This window comes from Salmo salar, chromosome 01 (genome assembly GCF_965601325.2).
Source record: "Salmo salar chromosome 01, fSalSal1, whole genome shotgun sequence".
In the NCBI taxonomy this organism is placed as follows: domain Eukaryota; kingdom Metazoa; phylum Chordata; class Actinopteri; order Salmoniformes; family Salmonidae; genus Salmo; species Salmo salar.
In genome coordinates, this window is record NC_138291.1 from 104,161,622 (window position 1) to 104,182,500 (window position 20,879).

The 20,879-nt window shown below is 44.2% G+C and overlaps 1 protein-coding gene across 5 annotated transcripts in view; it reads right to left on the reverse strand.

The window, feature by feature from the left end:
* col19a1 (collagen, type XIX, alpha 1) overlaps window positions 1-20,879 on the reverse strand; it is a 260,397-nt gene that overhangs the window by 8,329 nt on the left and 231,189 nt on the right. For 4 of the 5 annotated variants that reach the window (XM_082978540.1, XM_082978539.1, XM_082978535.1 and 1 more), the window contains 5 exons: window positions 20,707-20,751; window positions 19,574-19,717; window positions 12,620-12,686; window positions 8,575-8,712; window positions 519-596 (listed from right to left, as the gene is read on the reverse strand). In XM_082978540.1, coding sequence (XP_082834666.1) covers window positions 519-596; window positions 8,575-8,712; window positions 12,620-12,686; window positions 19,574-19,717; window positions 20,707-20,751 — 472 coding nt within the window. Of the gene's footprint in view, window positions 1-518; window positions 597-4,291; window positions 7,056-8,574; window positions 8,713-12,619; window positions 12,687-19,573; window positions 19,718-20,706; window positions 20,752-20,879 lie in introns of those variants that run through there. The other variant, XM_082978542.1, reaches the window with a different exon arrangement.

The window sequence follows — 20,879 nt, forward strand, 5'->3', positions numbered from 1 at the left end:
TCATAACCATGACATAACTGCCATAAACATGACATAACACTGTCATAACCATGACATAACGCTGCCATAAGCATGACATAACAGAGGTTATAAACAGTCAGCTTTTTATTTGAATGAATGTTTTACTTTGATTTAATCAGGGGAGCCCATTGAGACCATGGTCTCATTTTCGATGGTGCCCTGAGGACAACAAGTTTATAACGGAGGGTTCAAGAAATAAAGTTTTACCCAACGTAAGTGTAGGATTCTACAACTAAAGCCGTACTATGATGGTATACTGGTATTTTCCCCTTTCATAAAGCATCAGTTCCATGTGTAAATATTAAATAACTTCATACTAAACACAATGATGGAATGGTTGCTGCAGGTTTACATTCCATTTTCATTCTTGCTCTTCAATGGCTATAGGGCTTAGCATAATTTCACCACTTCTTCAAAGCAGTGTGCAGTGTGTGTGTGTGTGTGTGTGTGTGTGTGTGTGTGTGTGTGTGTGTATGTGTGTGGTGTCTAGCTGTTACCTGGTGGACCTGCCAGACCTGGAGCTCCTGGTATCCCCAGACCTAGCTGACCCCTCTCTCCTTTCTGACCTCTGTACCCTGGAAAGAAACACAAGACAATGACCAGACTGGACTGGACTCCCAGCCAAAGGAGGGCAACAGGTAGCCTGGTTCCAGATCAGTTTATGTTGCCTTGCCAACTGTTATGGTCATTGTCATGCCAAACATAGCACCATGCCAGTTGGCTATACAACGAGATGGACAGATCTGGGACCAGGGTATTGGAAAACAAGACCAGAGGTAGATGAATCCCATGGTGTTTATGCATAAAGAATTTGTGATGAGTGGTTTAGGATGAAGTGGAGAATAAGTCATCTCATGTCCACTCTATGCAGCCTGAATATTCTAGTGTACATCTGGTACCAACAGTGCTTCTTCTCTCTCTCAATACGGTATTGTCCCTGTCAACATCACAGCAAACAATAGTCTCAACACTGTGGACGGCCTTCAACTCCTCTCTATGTGGTTTCCAGGAAGACCAATGGCCTATTTCATCAAGGCAACTGATGTAAGGAGATCTGAGTACTGTAACTGTTAATGTGAGGTGTATCCACTACTACGGTAGTTACTGTAACTGTTCATGTGAGGTGTATCCACTACTACGGTAGTTACTGTAACTGTTCATGTGAGGTGTATCCACTACTACGGTAGTTACTGTAACTGTTCATGTGAGGTGTATCCACTACTACGGTAGTTACTGTAACTGTTCATGTGAGGTGTATCCACTACTACAGCAGTTGCAGCTTATGTAGAAATAAGTTGCTCAGAAAGAAATCCCAGGTCATTAAATAATAATACACTCCCTAAATCCCAAATGACACCCTATTCTCCTACATAGTGCACTATTTCTGACGAGAGCACTATGAGTCCTGGTCAAAAGTAGTGCACTATATAGTGAATAGGGTGCCATTTGAGATGCAGCATCTGTCTTCTGGCATGCTGTCAAAACATGCATCATCACACCGAGCCAACGGAGGCTGTGTTGGATGTGTGTGTGTGTGTGTGTGTGTGTGTTGGAAGTGTGTGTGTGTTGGATGTGTGTGTGTGTGTTGGAAGTGTGTGTGTGTTGGATGTGTGTGTGTGTGTTGGAAGTGTGTGTGTGTTAGAAGTGTGTGTGTGTGTTGGAAGTGTGTGTGTGTGTTGGAAGTGTGTGTGTGTGTTGGATGTGTGTGTGTGTCGGAGGTGTGTGTGTGTTAGAAGTGTGTGTGTGTGTTGGAAGTGTGTGTGTGTGTTGGAAGTGTGTTGGAAGTGTGTGTGTGTTGGAAGTGTGTGTGTGTGTTGGAAGTGTGTTGGATGTGTGTGTGTGTTGGATGTGTGTGTGTGTGTGTGTGTGTGTGTGTGTGTGTTGGATGTGTGTGTGTTTTGGATATGTGTGTGTGTGTGTGTGTGTTGGAAGTGTGTATGTGTTGGAAGTGTGTGGCGTCATGGGGTGACATGGCTCTTTCTGACAGCAAGAGAGCTGCCTGCCTGACTGCAATCGAGAGTCTCTGAAGAATTCAAAAAACAGAGCAAAGATGCTGTCTGCATCCCAGATGGCACCGTATTCCCAGAAGTAGAACACTAGTTTTGACCAGAGCCCTATGGCCAACAGTAGTGCACTAGTTTTGACCAGAGCCCTATGGCCAACAGTAGAACACTAGTTTTGACCAGAGCCCTATGGCCAACAGTAGTGCACTAGTTTTGACCAGAGCCCTATGGCCAACAGTAGTGCTCTAGTTTTGACCAGAGCCCTATGGCCAACAGTAGTGCACTATAAAAGGAATAGGATGCCATTTGGAATGCAAACGCAGTTTTAATCAAAGAGGGTCAAAGTCAGGAGTCAAACAGAGATTCTCCTGAAGGAGGATCAACAACACAAGGTGTTCACTGTGTGATCAATGACGTTCTTAATAGAGAAATAGGAAGAGAGAAACAATCATTTAATATCAACAAACTGATGGCAAGTGCTCTGACGAAGACGCTTGCTCTGAGAAGCATCAGCATGAAACCTTATTGAAAGGAATGAAGTTGACTTCCTGAACCTCCTGTCAGTATTTCATGAAAAGCGTTTGGTCCGTTTAGAAGAAGTGGTACTGTAAATGCCTTTATAAGTGGTACTGTAGCTTCTTCCACTGCCTGGAATTTCACATCACACTTTAAAAAGGTAGACCCCAAAATGTAATGAATTGAACAAGCAATTCTAACTCCTTAACCAACTAAAAGCCATCCAGCCACTTACACCCTCAAACCCTGTCTACTTCAAGTCCTTTCAAAGGGATGGGGAATGAATAACTAGACATATACTGAATACATTATTACATTTTACATTCTGAACAGACCATTCTTAACACAGTAAAAACAAGCTCATGCACATTATGCAGCAGGACACAGGCCGGCCAAGCAGGCCAGAGAAATGAAAGCATATTCCCGAGTCTGGCAAGCGAGTTAGTATCCTTTTGTACTCTTTTCTCATTCAAATTCACAAACACTTACAGTACACAAATGCAACTGTCATCTCTCCATGCAGACAGGTTGATAATATGACAAGCACTGGAGAGAATAGGAGAACTAGTCTACAGAACAACAGCACTGCAATAGCAAATGTAGATCACAAACAATATCAAAAGGTGAGAGGGGCTGAGGAGCTAGAGGAGGGCTTTATCCAAAAGGCATCTTAAAGTAATTGAGCCCCAGAACATGAGAGCTGGTTGGTTGGTTGGAGGGAGGGAGACAGGGTCTGCCTCCAAAATGGTCTGGTCAAAAGTGGTGCACTATATAGGGAATAGGATGCCATTTGAGACGCAGACCATTTCCCCCCAAAATGCACCTTAAAGTAACTGAGTCTCAGGTCCAGAGTTGGGAAACCATCATAAACACTGACTGAGAGAAGTATTAAGCAGTGTGTACACTGCCGTCCAGCCAAGCCCAAAGGGGAAACTGTGAAATGTTCTGCTGCTGCTGTTTACAAGACAGAGAACATCTCAGAGAGAAAAGGCTTGTGAATTTCCTAAAATGGATTCCTGGTGAGAGACATTCCACACAGAGCAGACTATCATGACTCTCCTTTCAAACACGCACGGCGCCTCCAACCCTCACTCAGGGAGCTGGCATACTGTAGCATTCCATGGGAAAGAATAGCACTGTACCTTAAAGCTGTAGTCCGTAATTCAAACAACAACAAAGCGGCCGCTCCAGCCCCACCACTTTTGTTGGTATAACAGCTGAGAGATGTGGCTGAATAAATATAACCACTCTTAAATTCATAGACGGAGCTATGGATGCAAGAACTGACCATCCAGGAGATCAAATGATCGTTTTAACCACATTTTGAAGCTATACAGTGTTTGTTTACAATTACACTGACAGTGTAAGACAGTTCTACTAAGCTCATGAGGCATTCATAACTTATATTCTTTAGGAATCAATGGCTATATATTATTAATTTAAAAGTAAAAAAAAAAAATTGCTGTACAAATCCCAGATTTCACCTTTAAAACATCAAACCACTGCATAGGCCCACGGGAAATGAAGAGGACATGAAGTATTGATCCACTGAGGGGACCGACATCCATCAGATACATTGACAAGCAGCATTGTGTTTCCCAGCTTCATTGACCAACAGAAAGCAGCACAGAGAGCCAGGGGGACACTGCTGTGTAAATGACAGTGATTAAGAAACTGCCTAGATGCTGGAAAGGGAACTGTAGACTGTACTTAGTGGCTGATTCACTAAGTATCCACACCTGCCTCATGGCTTTACAATACAATCAATGCAGTCATACCTACTGGCTACTGACTGTATTCCTTTTATTAGCTTTTATGTGTTTTTTACTCTCTCTGAAATAGCAGGTGCAAATGCTTAGTGCATCAAATACATTAGATAAAACAAAACAAAACAAAACAATGAACAAACCCAAGATGAATGGCAAGGTGTAATACACAATCGTAATATGGCAAACTGGCCAAATAAATGTCAACGTAAAACAAGCATGATGGATTTATAAATCTTGATTATGGTACATGTGTATGGGAAGAAAGCCTGTCTTATAAAATACAATGAAAGTTAAAAACGCAGTGACAGAGGTCAATAAAAATAATGACATAAGTCCAAAAATGTGAAATAAATGGCAAAGATGACCCAATAATGATAACATCAAACAGTGACAAAGTTATGTAAGAACATCTACAAACCCCCTAATCCCCCATCCCCACAATGAACATAATTTGGAACCTGTATCCATGGATCTATGTCTATGGATGTACTTCAATAGTTTGACAGATCATAGCCCCAAGTCATATCAAATCCATGAGTCAAGAAGAGAGTGTGAATCCAGCAGAGGGGTTATTTTTCTTCATAAACTCTTCATTTTGGCACATTTGAGAGGAAGTCAAATTGGATATTCCAGAGGAGAGATGCTCTCCAGTGGAGGATGACAGACATAATGAGAAAATATTAGCCCAAACTCCCTCTCTCCCTCCCTCACTCTCTCCCTCATTCTCTCCCTCTCTCTCTCCCTCTCTCTCTCCCTCTCTCCCTCTCTCTCTCTCCCTCCCTCTCTACCTACCTACCTCTCTCCCTCACTCTCTCTCTCTCTCTCTCCCTCCCTCTCTCTCCCCAGCCGTGTGGAGGAGAGGAGGCACAAGTCAACAACGGCAGAATTAAAAAGTTGTTGAATTTATTTCTGATTTACCCCAAGAGACATTTTCCTCTTGATTTTCCCAACAAATAATTATTAGTAAAGAAGAAGCTGCATTTTGATTAGAACCACTTAGAAGCATATCAAATAAAACAGACAGGACATTGAAGCATATCAAATAAAACAGACAGGACATTGAAGCATATCAAATCAAACAGACAGGACATTGAAGCATATCAAATCAACAGACAGGACATTGAAGCATATCAAATCAACAGACAGGACATTGAAGCATATCAAATAAAACAGACAGGACATTGAAGCATATCAAATAAAACAGACAGGACATTGAAGCATATCAAATCAACAGACAGGACATTGAAGCATATCAAATCAACAGACAGGACATTGAAGCATATCAAATCAAACAGACAGGACATTGAAGCATATCAAATCAAACAGACAGGACTTTGAAGCATATCAAATCAACAGACAGGACATTGAAGCATATCAAATAAACAGACAGGACATTGAAGCATATCAAATCAAACAGACAGGACATTGAAGCATATCAAACAGACAGGACATTGAAGCATATCAAATAAACAGACAGGACATTGAAGCATATCAAATCAAACAGACAGGACATTGAAGCATATCAAATCAAACAGACAGGACATTGAAGCATATCAAATCAAACAGGGAAAACCATTAAAGCAATAGAAACAGGTCAGTTGTTACTTAATATGATGAATACGATTAGCCTAGACCAGCGTTTCCCAAACTGGGTCCTGGGGACCCTAAGGGGGGCACGTTTTGGTGCCCTAGCACTACACAGCTGATTCAAATAATCAAAGCTTTATGATGAGTTGAATATTAGAACAGCTGTGTAGTTCTAGGGCATAAACCAAAACATGCCCCCTTGTGGTCCCCAGGACCCAGTTTGGGAAACATGGTCTAGACACAGTAGATTAAATACATTCACTTGGTAGTTACATTGTAATTGTTGACAGCCGCATATTATCATACTCGTAGTCAGTTATACTGTATCAACGTTAACACTGGTAGTTAGATAAACGGAACACTGTGAGGTAGCTAGATGTCCCTGCTCTAAGTAGGGGTGGGCAATTCCAGTCCTCGAGGGCCTGATTGGTGTCACAGTTTTCGCTCCCGCTAACACACCTGACTCCAATAATCACCTAATCATGATCCTCCGTTTAGAATGCAAGTTGATTAATCAGCTGTGTTTTCTGGGGATGGAGAAAACGTGTGACACCAATCAGGCCCTGGAGGACTGGAGCTGCCCACCCCTGCTCTAAGACATAAGGACCAACACATTCCATGGCATTTTATTTACCCTGTCACCATAGGACACATGGCACTGCTAGAAGAGATGGTACTATATTGAACCAATAAGGGTTCAATCGATGACTCTCTTTATAAACATTGCTCTCAAACGGGATCTACATGGAACCACAAAGCCCTTATATGTTTAGCAGTATAATTCATCACTAGAACCTGCATGGCTCTTACAAGAGGACCTATAAGAGACTGCACAGTGGGCGCAGCTTGCTAGGTAATTCTATTCAATGTCTTATAGAGGTAGCAAATCAAATTGTTATTGATGTAGGAGTGTGTTTGTGTGAGCTGAGCAGTCAGAGTCGTTATTGATGAAGGAGGTTGTTTGTGTGAGCTGAGCAGTCAGGGAGTTGCCCAGGGTTTGATAAAGGATGTCCACTCTCCACCCTCTCTCCTTTCCTTTTACATTTTACCAGAGCTTTGTTTTTCGTGGAGTTGAGGGGAGTGAGGTATCAATCGTGGTGCTCTTTCCTGTCCAAACTGATATTACTTTCTCTTATTCTCCGCCCAATTCTTCATTTGTCTTCATATTATCACAGAGAGAGCGAGCGAGCGAGAGAGAGAGAGAGAGAGAGAAAAAAAAGAAAGACAAAAAGAAAGAGAGAGAGAGAGACGGCTCAGCTATGTTGTTCACCAACAGCACCACACTCCTCCTTTCCGTCCCCCCGTCTCTCCATCTCATCCCTTCAGTCTGTATTGATATATCTGGCTAGCAGGAGAGAAATACCTATGAATCCTTACAACACAGAAGTGTCCATTCACTTTCATTCAGTCCCCCAGACGTCCACACAAACAACCTCTGAAAGAAAGCAAATATATTTTCCAATTCTCCTCACTCTCTTGTTTCAGCAACACATCTTTCCTAAAACAGCAGTACTTTTTATTTCACTCTCTCGTTTCAGCAACACATCTTCCCTAAAAGAGTAGTACTTTTCTCTTCCTTCTGTCTCCATCACAACACATAACTACAGGGCCTTTGGGTATTAGAAGCTACATTGTTTATTCAATTTAGACTGTAAGATCCTTTTTGTTTCAACTCAGTGACCTGAGCTCCCCTGCTACTGGCTTGAAGGCAGGTACTCAGGTGAGCTAAAGTACACCACCAAACTCAGTAATAACACATGAATACACCTGCACACATACACAACTTCCCTTCATTCAAAAAGTAGCTTTGAGCTGTATTAAAGGCTGTTATGTATTACTTCAGGTCAGGTTATAGTGTAGCAGATGTGGTCAGAGTAGAGAGGAGTGAAGTGGAGAGGAGAGAAGTGGAGAGAAGTGGAGAAGGGTGGTAGAGAGGTGTTAGAGAGGAGTGGAGTGGAGGGAAGTGGAAAGGAGAGGAGTGGAGAGGAGTGGAGAGGAGAAGATAGGAGTGGAGTGGAGAGGATAAGATAGGAGTGGAGTGGAGAAGAGAGGAATGGAGAGAGGTGGTAGATAGGAGTGGAGAAGAGAGGAGAGAATAGAAATGGAGAGGAGTAGAGAGGAATGGAGTGAGGTGGTAGAGAAGAGAGGAGAGGAGAGGAGTAGAATAGAATAGAATAGAATAGAGTAGAATAGAGTAGAGTAGACCACAGTAGAGTAGAGCAGAGTAGAGTAGAGCACAGTAGAGTAGAGCACAGTAGAGTAGAGCAGAGCAGATTAGAGTAGAATAGAGCAGAGCAGATTAGATGAAAATAGAAGAATAGTATAAAAGAAAACAAGAGAAAAGAAGAATAGAGTAGAATAGAATAGAGTAGAGTAGAGTAGAACAGAATAGAGTAGAATAGAGTAGAGCACAGTAGAGTAGAGCAGAGTAGAGTAGAGCAGAGCAGATTAGGGTAGAGCAGAAAAGATGACAATTGAAGAGAAGGGTATAAAAGAGAAGAGAAAATAAGAATAGAGTAGAGTAGAGTAGAGTAGAGTAGAGTAGAGGAGAGTAGAGTAGAACAGAACTTATTTTCTTATATTCTATTCAGATGTAGATCTATTATGCTGGTGTTAGACAGAGTGTGGAGGAGCATTACTTTATGTCTCCAGTGGTTTTAGCAGCCTGTGGTTCTTACCTTGAGGGCCGGGTGGGCCTTCTTCCCCTGGAGGCCCTGGGGATCCGTCGTTGCCAGGGGGACCGGGAGAACCCTGTCGAACCTGCGCCGCTAAAATGGCCGCCGGCGTCTTCTGCATGACATGGCTTGATAGTCTCTCTGGTGAGTGACATAAAAATTCTGTATTACAATAATACCAACAATGTCTGCAAGTGATAGACAATTCACATTCTGTATCATAATAATACCAGCACTCTCTACAAGTAATAGACAATTCACATTCTGTATCATTGTAACAATGGTGTCGGGGAAGAAGGCTGGCGTTTTACGTGTCCCCAACCGATTGTGTATTTTTGTTCGTTTATTTGCGTTGTTTGTAACTTATTTTTGTACTTATTTTGTACATAATGTTGCCGCTACTGTCTCTTATGACCGAAAAATAACTTCTGGACATCAGGACCGTGATTATTCACCACGGACTGGCAGAATCTTTTTTTCCTTTAACGAGTCTGACGAGCCCGACGTGAACGATATACTGCTTCTCGGGAACAGGCCCAGATTCCCGTGATTTGCATGAAGAAGAGGCAGAGAAAAAGGGGCCAGAGGGCGGGCTGCCTTCTGAGAATTCGTAGTCAATCGATTAAACACCCCCTTCCATTCTGCTAGCAAACGTGCAATCTTTGGACAATAAAATAGATGACCTACGCGAAAGATTAAACTACCAACGGGACATTCAAAACTGTAATATCTTATGCTTCACGGAGTCGTGGCTGAACGACGACACTATCAACATACAGCTGGCTGGTTATAAATAACAGCTGGTGCACGATATCTAAGGAAGTCTCCAGCTATTGCTCGCCTAGGGTAGTGTATCTCATGATAAGCTGTAGACCACACAATCTACCTAGAGAGTTTTCATGTGTATTTTTTGTAGCTGTTTACATACCACCACAGACTGAGGCTGGCACTAAGACAGCATCGAAGGAGCTGTATTCCGCCATTAGCAAACAAGAAAATGCTCACCCAGAGGCAGCGCTCCTAATAGCCGGCGACTTCAACGCAGGGAAACTTGAATCCGTTTTCCAAAGTTTCGATCAGCATGTTAAATGTGCAACCACAGGGAAAACAACTCTGGACCACCTTTACTCCACACACAGAGATGCATACAAAGCTCTCCCTCGCCCTCCATTTGGCAAATCTGACCATAATTCTATCCTCCTGATTCCAGCCTACAAGCAAAAATTAAAGCAGGAAGCACCAGTGACTAGATCAATAAAAAAGTGGTCAGATGAAGCAGACGCTAAGCTACAGGACTGTTTTGCTAGCACAGACTGGAATATGTTCTGGGATTCCTCCGATGGAATTGAGGAAAACACCCCATCAGTCATTGGCTTCATCAATAAGTGCATTGACGACGTCGTCCCCACAGTGACCATACGTACATACCCCAACCAGAAGCCAGGCAACATCCGCACTGAGCTAAAGGCTAGAGCTGCCACTTTCAAGGAGCGGGACTCTAATCTGGAAGCTCATAATAAATCACGCTATGCTCTCTGACGAATCATCAAACAGGCAAAGAGTCAATACAGGACAAAGATCGAATCGTACTACACTGGCTCTGATGCTCGTCAGATGTGGCAGGGCTTGCAAACCATTACAGATTACAAAGTGAAGCACAGCCGAGAGTTGCCCAGTGACACGAGCCTACCAGACGAGCTAAACTACTTCTATGCTCGCTTCGAAGCAAATAACACTGAAACATGCATGAGAGCACCAGCTGTTCTGGAAGACTGTGTCATCACGCTCTCTGCAGGCGATGTGTGTAAGACCTTTTAACAGGTCAACATTCACAAGGCCATGGGGCCAGAGGGATTACCAGGACGTGTACTGTGAGCATACACTGACCAACTGGCAAGTGTCTTCACTGACATTTACAACCTCTCCCTGTCCGAGTCTGTAATACCAAAATGTTTTAAGCAGACCACCATAGTGCCTGTGCCCAAGAACACTAAGGTAACCTGCCTAAATGACTACCGACCCATAGCACTCACATCTGTAGCCATGAAGTGCATTGAAAGACTGGTCATGGCTCACATCAACACCATTATCCCAGAAATCCTAAACCCACTCCAATTTGCACACCACCCCAACAGATCCACAGATGATGCAATCTCTATTGCACTCCACACTGTCCCTTCCCACCTAGACAAAAGGAACACCTATGTGAGAATGCTATTCATTGACTACAGCTCAGCGTTCAACACCATAGTGCCCTCGAAGCTCATCAATAAGCTAAGGACCCTGGGACTAAACACCTCCCTCTGCAACTGGATCCTGCACTTCCTGACGGGCTGGCCCCAGGTGGGAAGGATAGGTAACGACACATCCGCCACGCTGATCCTCAACACAGGGGCCCCTCAGGGGTGCGTGCTCATCCCCTCCTGTACTCCCTGTTCACTCATGACTCCACGGCCAGGCACTGCTCCAACACCAGCATTAAGTTTGCCAATGACACAACAGTGGTAGGCCTGATCACCGACAACGATGAGACAGCCTATAGGGAGGAGGTCAGAGACCTGGCCGTGTGGTGCCAGGACAACAACCTCTCCCTCAACGTGATCAAGACAAAGGAGATGATTGTGGACTACAGGAAAAAGAGGACCGAGCACGCCCCCATTCAAATCGACGGGGCTGTAGTGGAGCAGGTTGAGAGCTTCAAGTTCCTTGGTGTCCACTTCACCAACAAACTGACATGGTCCAAGCACACCAAGACAGTCGTGAAGAGGGCACAACAAAACCTATTCCCCCTCAGGATGACTGAAAAGATTTGGCACGGGTCCTCAGATCCTCAAAAGGTTCTACAGCTGCACCATCGAGAGCATCCTGACTGGTTGCATCACTGCCTGGTATTGCAACTGCTCGGCCTCCAACCGCAAGGCACTACAGAGGATAGTGCGTACGGCCCAGTACATACCAGGCCCTAACAATTGTCAAAGACTCCAGCCAGCCTATTCATAGACTGTTCTCTCTGCTACCGCACGGCAAGCGGTACCGGAGGGCCAAGTCTAGGTCCAAGAGGCTTCTAAACAGCTTCTACCCCCAAGCCATAAGACTTCTGAACATCTAATCAAATGGCTACCCAGACTATTTGCATTGGCCCCCCCTTCCACTCTTTTACACCACTGCTACTCTCTGTTGTTATCATCTATGCATAGTCACTTTAATAACTCTACCTACATGTACATATTACCTCAACTAACCGGTGTCCCCACACATTGACTCTGTACCGGTACCCCCCTGAATATATTCTCGCTATTGTTATTTTACTGCTGCTCTTTAATTACTTGTTACTTTTATTTATTATTCTTATCCGTATTTTTTTAAACTGCATTGTTGGTTAAGTAAGCATTTCACTGTAAGGTCTACACCTGTTGTATTCGGCGCATGTGACTAATAACGTTTGATTTGATTTGATTTGATAATATACCAACACTCTCTGCATGTGATAGACAATTCAAGAGCTTGTGACTAAAGGTTCTATCTGCAAAAAGATGATTCCGAGATAATTGGCTTTACAGTTCCAAACCCTCATTGGTTTGAATGGTGTCAGCAATATTTGATTATTTTGAATTTAACAACATGAATTGGGCTATTTAGACTACTATATAGGTAGAAAACATTGAACAGAACAACGATATGTCCATAACTCAGACAGAACCTTACAGGCCCAAGCTCTCAAATTGAAATTCTGTATCAGAAAACATAAAACGGTAGAATAGCTCATTAGTTAGTTAGGATGTGTACTAAACTGAGGCTTGCATACCACACTGCCATTCAATATCACAACACAGTGGCAGAACAATAAAATACCTTCACCCAGCATGAACTATTCTCTTACTTGGGACTCTTTTACTTCCTGAAGAACTAAGGCAACAATATCCAATTTAGATTTCCCCCCCGATTTAGAAATCCTGAAATCCTTAAAAGAGTGAGGAGAAAACAAAGGGACCCCCTGAAGGATAAATTGGGTCGACAACAAGTTGGGATTCAGACGTAACAGCTGTACCTTCAAACAACCGCAATACTTCATTCCGGATAAACATTTTAATTTCCTCCATGGAATTGGCATCATTCTGTGAGAGGGAGAGGGAGAGGGAGAGAGAGAGAGAGAGAGAGAGAGAGAGAGAGGAGAGAGAGAGAGAGAGAGAGAGAGAGAGAGAGAGAGAGAGAGAGAGAGAGAGAGAGAGAGAGAGAGAGTGTGTGAAAGACAGAGAGATACAGACAGACAGACAGACAGACAGGCACAAGAGAGAGAAACAGAAACAGAATAACACAAACTTAACCAAAACGTCTTTAACAGATTAAGAAAATGTAATTAGCGAGACAGCAGTAGTTCATGTTTTATTCAACGTGTTATAAAATTGCAGCGTCTTCAGCGATAAAGAGATGCAATGCTTCATGGCATAATAATCAACTCCTCTCTCCCTGTCTCCCTGTCCCTGCCATCTATCTCAAGCTTAAAGTAAGATTGCTGTTTGCTCAGAATGTTTGTGTGGAGAGAGCCTTGAATTGTAGAGGAGAACTTTAGCAACAGAATGGAATGGAAATCGGAACTATGAAAATGTTCTTTTAGAGTTCTATATTCTTCTGACTGCCCATAGAAAAGACTGATAAATGCATTATAATACCGTATTTCTGGTGGACTCCAGAAAGTGGTACGGATAAAGGAATGGGATTTCTAAGTATGAACAACTAGAATAAACCCAGGGAGAAAAACAGGGACTTGTGTGTTTGAAACATCTTTGCAATCAGAGCTTAAACCTCATATACTGTTACAATGAACTGTGATCATCTGTGGGCCATTTTCTAAAAGGTTCTTCATATTGTCTGTGTCTTGATAGGTAGAGGAGAGGATGGAACAAAACCCTGGCAGCATAAAGGTATTAAAGTAACAATATTCAGGGACATTTTCGAACATCGATATTGATCACTCAAATATTATCGTGTTCTATTGCGACTGGTTTAAAAACAGGATACTTGTATTTTGGCAGTGCTGAATACCGCGGAAGAGTTGCCAATGTACTTTTCTGTTTAATAGGGTCACTGTACTGTTCTGTTCTATGAGAGAAAGATATAGGAGGGTAACCCTTTAGTACTTGTTTTCTTGGCATTCAGAAGTCTTTAATCTCTGTTGTGTTATGTAACCCTCTGCATGCCGCGTGTAAAATAGCTGTGACACACAGAGGTGTTTTTCGATCCTCTGCAGTGCTCTCCTCACTCCCACCCTCTCTCCAGCTCTCTCCTCTCTCTCCTCACTCCCACACTCTCTCCAGCTCTCTCCTTCTCTCTCTCCTCACTCCCATGCTCTCTCCAGCTCTCTCCTTCTCTCTCTCCTCACTCCCATGCTCTCTCCAACTCTCTCCTTCTCTCTCTCTCCTCACTCCCACGCTCTCTCCATCTCTCTCCTTCTCTCTATTCCTCTCTCTCCTTTCCTCCCTCTCTCTCCTTTCAAATCAAATCAAATCAAAGGTATTTATATAGCCCTTCTTACATCAGCTGATATATCAAAGTGCTGTACAGAAACCCAGCCTAAAACCCCAAACAGCAAGCAATTACTCTCTCTTCTTTCCTCCCTCTCTCTCATTTCCTCCCTCTCTCTCCTTTCCTCCCTCTCTCCTTTCCTCCCTCTCTCCTCTTTCCTCCCTCTCTCTCATTTCCTCCATCTCTCTCCATCTCTCTCATTTCTCTGTCTTTTCTGTTTTCCATATCCCTCTTTCACCACCCCTCTCTCTCTTTCCCTCTCTCCTTCCCTCTCTCTCTAGCCCTCTCTCCTTCTCTCGCTCTCTATAGCCCTCTCTCCTTCCCGCTCTCCACTCCTCTCTCTATAGCCCTCTCTCCTTCCCTCTCTCCGCTCCTCTCTCTCTAGTCCTCTCTCCTTCTCTCTCTCTCTCTCTCTCTCTCTCTCTCCGTCGCTCTCCCTCTAGTCTTCTCTCCTTCTCCCTCTCTCCACCCCTCTCTCTCTAGCCCTTCTCTCCTTCCCTCTCTCCTGACCCCCCTGTGGGGTTGAGCTGATCAGGAGTGGGAGGTGAGGAGCAGAAACAACCTAGCAGGCTTCATTATGCCTATCTGTTATCTGCTGTGTCATATGTTGCTCCACACAGCTCCACACAACTCTATGCTACTGCAGTACTGTATTCATTTACAGAGAAATAGAATATCCGCTAATTACTCAGACCACCGAAGAAAGGAGGATGTTTAGATGCTTTAATTATGTGTGACTGAGGATAGTCTTTGATTTTATGATTTTATGGGCGGGTATAGACAAACACACACAAAAATGTGGAGCATGAATTTCCAATTCCCAGAGTCTATGGGTATACGGTTGGACTATGAGTGTTGGGAGATCTCGGGTGTGCATAAGACATTCACAACACCTTTATAAAACAGGTCAGGACACCTTTATGAGTGTTACAGGATCATTCATAACAACCTTGATAACACCTTTATTCAACATCATTCAAGATGGGAGTTTGGCTAGACTTGGCCAGTTTGTGGGAGATATAAACAACGTACCAGAGGGCTTGGTGTGTTTGGGGGAGATATAACGTACCAGAGGGCTTGGTGTGTTTGGGGGAGATATATAACAACGTACCAGAGGGCTTGGTGTGTTTGGGGGAGATATAACGTACCAGAGGGCTTGGTGTGTTTGGGGGAGATATATAACAACGTACCAGAGGGCTTGGTGTGTTTGGAGGAGATATATAACAACGTACCAGAGGGCTTGGTGTGTTTGGAGGAGATATCTAACAACGTACCAGAGGGCTTGGTGTGTTTGGGGGAGATATATAACAATGTATCAGATGGCTTGGTGTGTTTGGAGGAGATATAACCAACGTACCAGATGGCTTAGTGTGTTTGGAGGAGATATATAACAACGTACCAGAGGGCTTGGTGTGTTTGGGGGAGATATAACCAACGTACCAGATGGCTTAGTGTGTTTGGAGTAGATATATAACAACGTACCAGAGGGCTTGGTGTGTTTGGGGGAGATATATAACAACGTACCAGAGGGCTTGGTGTGTTTGGAGGAGATATATAACAATGTACCAGAGGGCTTGGTGTGTTTGGAGTTGATATAACCAACGTACCAGAGGGCTTGGTGTGTTTGGAGGAGATATAACCAACGTACCAGAGGGCTTGGTGTGTTTGGGGGAGATATAACCAACGTACCAGAGGGCTTGGTGTGTTTGGGGGAGATATAACCAACGTATCAGAGGGCTTGGTGTGTTTGGGGGAGATATAACCAACGTACCAGATGGCTTAGTGTGTTTGGAGTAGATATATAACAACGTACCAGAGGGCTTGGTGTGTTTGGAGGAGATATATAACAACGTACCAGAGGGCTTGGTGTGTTTGGGGGAGATATAACCAACGTACCAGATGGCTTAGTGTGTTTGGAGTAGATATATAACAACGTACCAGAGGGCTTGGTGTGTTTGGAGGAGATATATAACAACGTACCAGAGGGCTTGGTATGTTTGGAGGAGATATAACCAATGTACCAGAGGGCTTGGTGTGTTTGGAGTAGATATATAACAATGTACCAGAGGGCTTGGTGTGTTTGGAGTTGATATAACCAACGTACCAGAGGGCTTGGTGTGTTTGGAGGAGATATAACCAACGTACCAGAGGGCTTGGTGTGTTTGGAGGAGATATAACCAACGTACCAGAGGGCTTGGTGTGTTTGGGGGAGATATAACCAACGTACCAGATGGCTTAGTGTGTTTGGAGTAGATATATAACAACGTACCAGAGGGCTTGGTGTGTTTGGAGGAGATATATAACAACGTACCAGAGGGCTTGGTGTGTTTGGAGGAGATATATAACAACGTACCAGAGGGCTTGGTGTGTTTGGGGGAGATATAACCAACGTACCAGATGGCTTAGTGTGTTTGGAGTAGATATATAACAACGTACCAGAGGGCTTGGTGTGTTTGGAGGAGATATATAACAACGTACCAGAGGGCTTGGTATGTTTGGAGGAGATATAACCAACGTACCAGAGGGCTTGATGTGTTTGGGGGAGATATAACCAACGTACCAGAGGGCTTGGTGTGTTTGGGGGAGATATAACCAACGTACCAGATGGCTTGGTGTGTTTGGAGGAGATATAACCAACGTACCAGAGGGCTTGGTGTGTTTGGGGGAGATATATAACAACGTACCAGAGGGCTTGGTGTGTTTGGAGGAGATATAATAACGTACAAGAGGGCTTGGTGTGTTCGGGGGAGATATATAACAATGTACCAGAGGGCTTGGTGTGTTTTGGGGAGATATAACCAACGTACAAGAGGGCTTGGTGTGTTCGGGGGAGATATATAACAACGTACCAGAGGGCTTGGTGTGTTTGGGGGAGATATAACGTACCAGAGGGCTTGGTGTGTTCGGGGGAGATATAATAACGTACAAGAGGGCTTGGTGTGTTCGGGGGAGATATATAACAATGTACCAGAGGGCTTGGTGTGTTTTGGGGAGATATAACCAACGTACCAGAGGGCTTGGTGTGTTTGGAGGAGATATATAACAACGTACCAGAGGGCTTGGTGTGTTTGGGGGAGATATAACGTACCAGAGGGCTTGGTGTGTTTGGGGGAGATATAATAACGTACAAGAGGGCTTGGTGTGTTCGGGGGAGATATATAACCAATGTACCAGAGGGCTTGGTGTGTTTGGAGGAGATATAACCAACGTACCAGAGGGCTTGGTGTGTTTGGGGGAGATATAACCAACGTACCAGATGGCTTAGTGTGTTTGGAGTAGATATATAACAACGTACCAGAGGGCTTGGTGTGTTTGGAGGAGATATATAACAACGTACCAGAGGGCTTGGTGTGTTTGGAGGAGATATATAACAACGTACCAGAGGGCTTGGTGTGTTTGGGGGAGATATAACCAACGTACCAGATGGCTTAGTGTGTTTGGAGTAGATATATAACAACGTACCAGAGGGCTTGGTGTGTTTGGAGGAGATATATAACAACGTACCAGAGGGCTTGGTATGTTTGGAGGAGATATAACCAACGTACCAGAGGGCTTGGTGTGTTTGGGGGAGATATAACCAACGTACCAGAGGGCTTGGTGTGTTTGGGGGAGATATAACCAACGTACCAGATGGCTTGGTGTGTTTGGAGGAGATATAACCAACGTACCAGAGGGCTTGGTGTGTTTGGAGGAGATATATAACAATGTACCAGAGGGCTTGGTGTGTTTGGAGGAGATATATAACAACGTACCAGAGGGCTTGGTGTGTTTGGGGGAGATATAACCAACGTACCAGAGGGCTTGATGTGTTTGGGGGAGATATAACCAATGTACCAGAGGGCTTGGTGTATTTGGGGGAGATATAACCAACGTACCAGAGGGCTTGGTGTGTTTGGGGGAGATATATAACAACGTACCAGAGGGCTTGGTGTGTTTGGAGGAGATATAATAACGTACAAGAGGGCTTGGTGTGTTCGGGGGAGATATATAACAATGTACCAGAGGGCTTGGTGTGTTTTGGGGAGATATAACCAACGTACAAGAGGGCTTGGTGTGTTCGGGGGAGATATATAACAACGTACCAGAGGGCTTGGTGTGTTTGGGGGAGATATAACGTACCAGAGGGCTTGGTGTGTTCGGGGGAGATATAATAACGTACAAGAGGGCTTGGTGTGTTCGGGGGAGATATATAACAATGTACCAGAGGGCTTGGTGTGTTTTGGGGAGATATAACCAACGTACCAGAGGGCTTGGTGTGTTTGGAGGAGATATATAACAACGTACCAGAGGGCTTGGTGTGTTTGGGGGAGATATAACGTACCAGAGGGCTTGGTGTGTTTGGGGGAGATATAATAACGTACAAGAGGGCTTGGTGTGTTCGGGGGAGATATATAACCAATGTACCAGAGGGCTTGGTGTGTTTTGGGGAGATATAACCAACGTACCAGAGGGCTTGGTGTGTTTGGAGGAGATATAACCAACATACCAGAGGGCTTGGTGTGTTTTGGGGAGATATAACCAACGTACCAGAAGGCTTGGTGTATTTGGGGGAGATATATAACAACGTACCAGAGGGCTTGGTGTGTTTGGGGGAGATATAACCAACGTACCAGAGGGCTTGGTGTGTTTGGGGAGATATAACCAACGTACCAGAAGGCTTGGTGTATTTGGGGAGATATAACCAACGTACCAGAAGGCTTGGTGTATTTGGGGGAGATATATAACAACGTACCAGAGTGCTTGGTGTGTTTGGAGGAGATATAACCAACGTACCAGAGGGCTTGGTGTGTTTGGAGGAGATATATAACAACGTACCAGAGGGCTTGGTGTGTTTGGAGGAGATATAACCAACGTACCATTGGGCTTGGTGTGTTTGGGGGAGATATATAACAACGTACCAGAGGGCTTGGTGTGTTTGGAGGAGATATAACCAACGTACCAGAGGGCTTGGTGTGTTTGGGGGAGATATATAACAATGTATCAGAGGGCTTGGTGTGTTTGGAGGAGATATAACCAACGTACCAGAGGGCTTGGTGTGTTTGGAGGAGATATATAACAACGTACCAGAGGGCTTGGTGTGTTTGGAGGAGATATAACCAACGTACCATTGGGCTTGGTGTGTTTGGGGGAGATATATAACAACGTACCAGAGGGCTTGGTGTGTTTGGAGGAGATATCTAACAACGTACCAGAGGGCTTGGTGTGTTTGGAGGAGATATATAACAATGTACCAGAGGGCTTGGTGTGTTTGGAGGAGATATAACCAACATACCAGAGGGCTTGGTGTGTTTGGAGGAGATATATAACAATGTATCAGAGGGCTTGGTGTGTTTGGAGGAGATAGAACCAACATACCAGAGGGCTTGGTGTGTTTGGAGGAGATATATAACAATGTACCAGAGGGCTTGGTGTGTTTGGAGGAGATATAACCAACGTACCAAAGGGCTTGGTGTGTTTGGAGTAGATATAACCAACGTACCAGAGGGCTTGGTGATGCAATGGGACCTGGTGGACCAGGGTCTCCTCGGTGGCCTTGGGGCCCGATAGGTCCCACTATTCCTGGGTCTCCTGTCCTTCCCCTCTCCCCTTGGACTCCCCTCGCTCCAGGTATCCCTGGGTCCCCCTGCAATAGGAGATCAGTAAAGAACAATCAAATCAAATTGTATTGGTCATGTACACATATTTAGCAGATGTTATGGAAGGGTGTAGTGAAATACTTATGTTCCTAGCTCCAACAGTGCAGTAATACCTGACAATATAAAACAATACAGATACATTCAAATATACCGATATGTATAATGGCTAAATCTAGCTAGCTGGTGAGCTACTGCCATTTGGTTTACAGTACACCCTCCGGTTTCCAATTCAGATCTACAATCACTTTATTTAGCTAGGCCATCATTGTAAATAAGAAAATATTCTTAATTGACTTGCCTGGTTAAATAAAAGGGTGAGGGGGTTGTTGTCAGTCCCACTCCAGACTGTACCGGAGGCATTCTGATAGAGCATTGGCATAAGGCCAGTCTGACTTTGGGCTGATACTGTAGCTACCAACGCCTCAGCATTACACAGTCAGTCCTCATCCAGCCATTACCCCGATTGAGCCCACTCAGATACAGATCTCCAGGGACTGTGGCCAATTCTGTCACGATGTATCTTAGCTCTCCTACAAACCGCCGTGACTAGCGTTTGGGAACAGATTCCACTGTAGAAGACTGTGACAGGGCTTTATAAACAGATTACACTGTAGAAGACTGTAACAGGGCTTTATAAACATATTACACTGTAGAAGACTGTGACAGGGCTTTATAAACAGATTACGCTGTAGAAGACTGTGACAGGGCTTTATAAACAGATTATACTGTAAAAGACTGTGACAGGGCTTTATAAATAGGGGTTTCAGAAATACAATGGTGGCATACAAAATGCATTGCATTTCAGATGCCTTTATCAAATACTTAGGCACAGCAGGGGGAAGCAAGGGGGGAAACATGTGTTTCTATACATCACTACCTTTTGGTTGGGTTAGGTTCTGTGTGATATTTTTCCATCACACACAATGAATTGTGTTTATGGAAAACAGCTTCAGAGAAACAAAATAAAGGTGCTTACCCGTTCTCCCTTGGATCCTCTGTCTCCTGGTCTACCTGTGGCTCCCTGTAAGAAGATAAAACATATCACAGTATGAACACATGACAGAGGAGTGCCGGTTCTGTCTGAAATGCTCTGCTGATTGCAGAGAGACAGAGAAGTCCCTCCAGACCAGAGAGAAGAGCAAAGAGCAC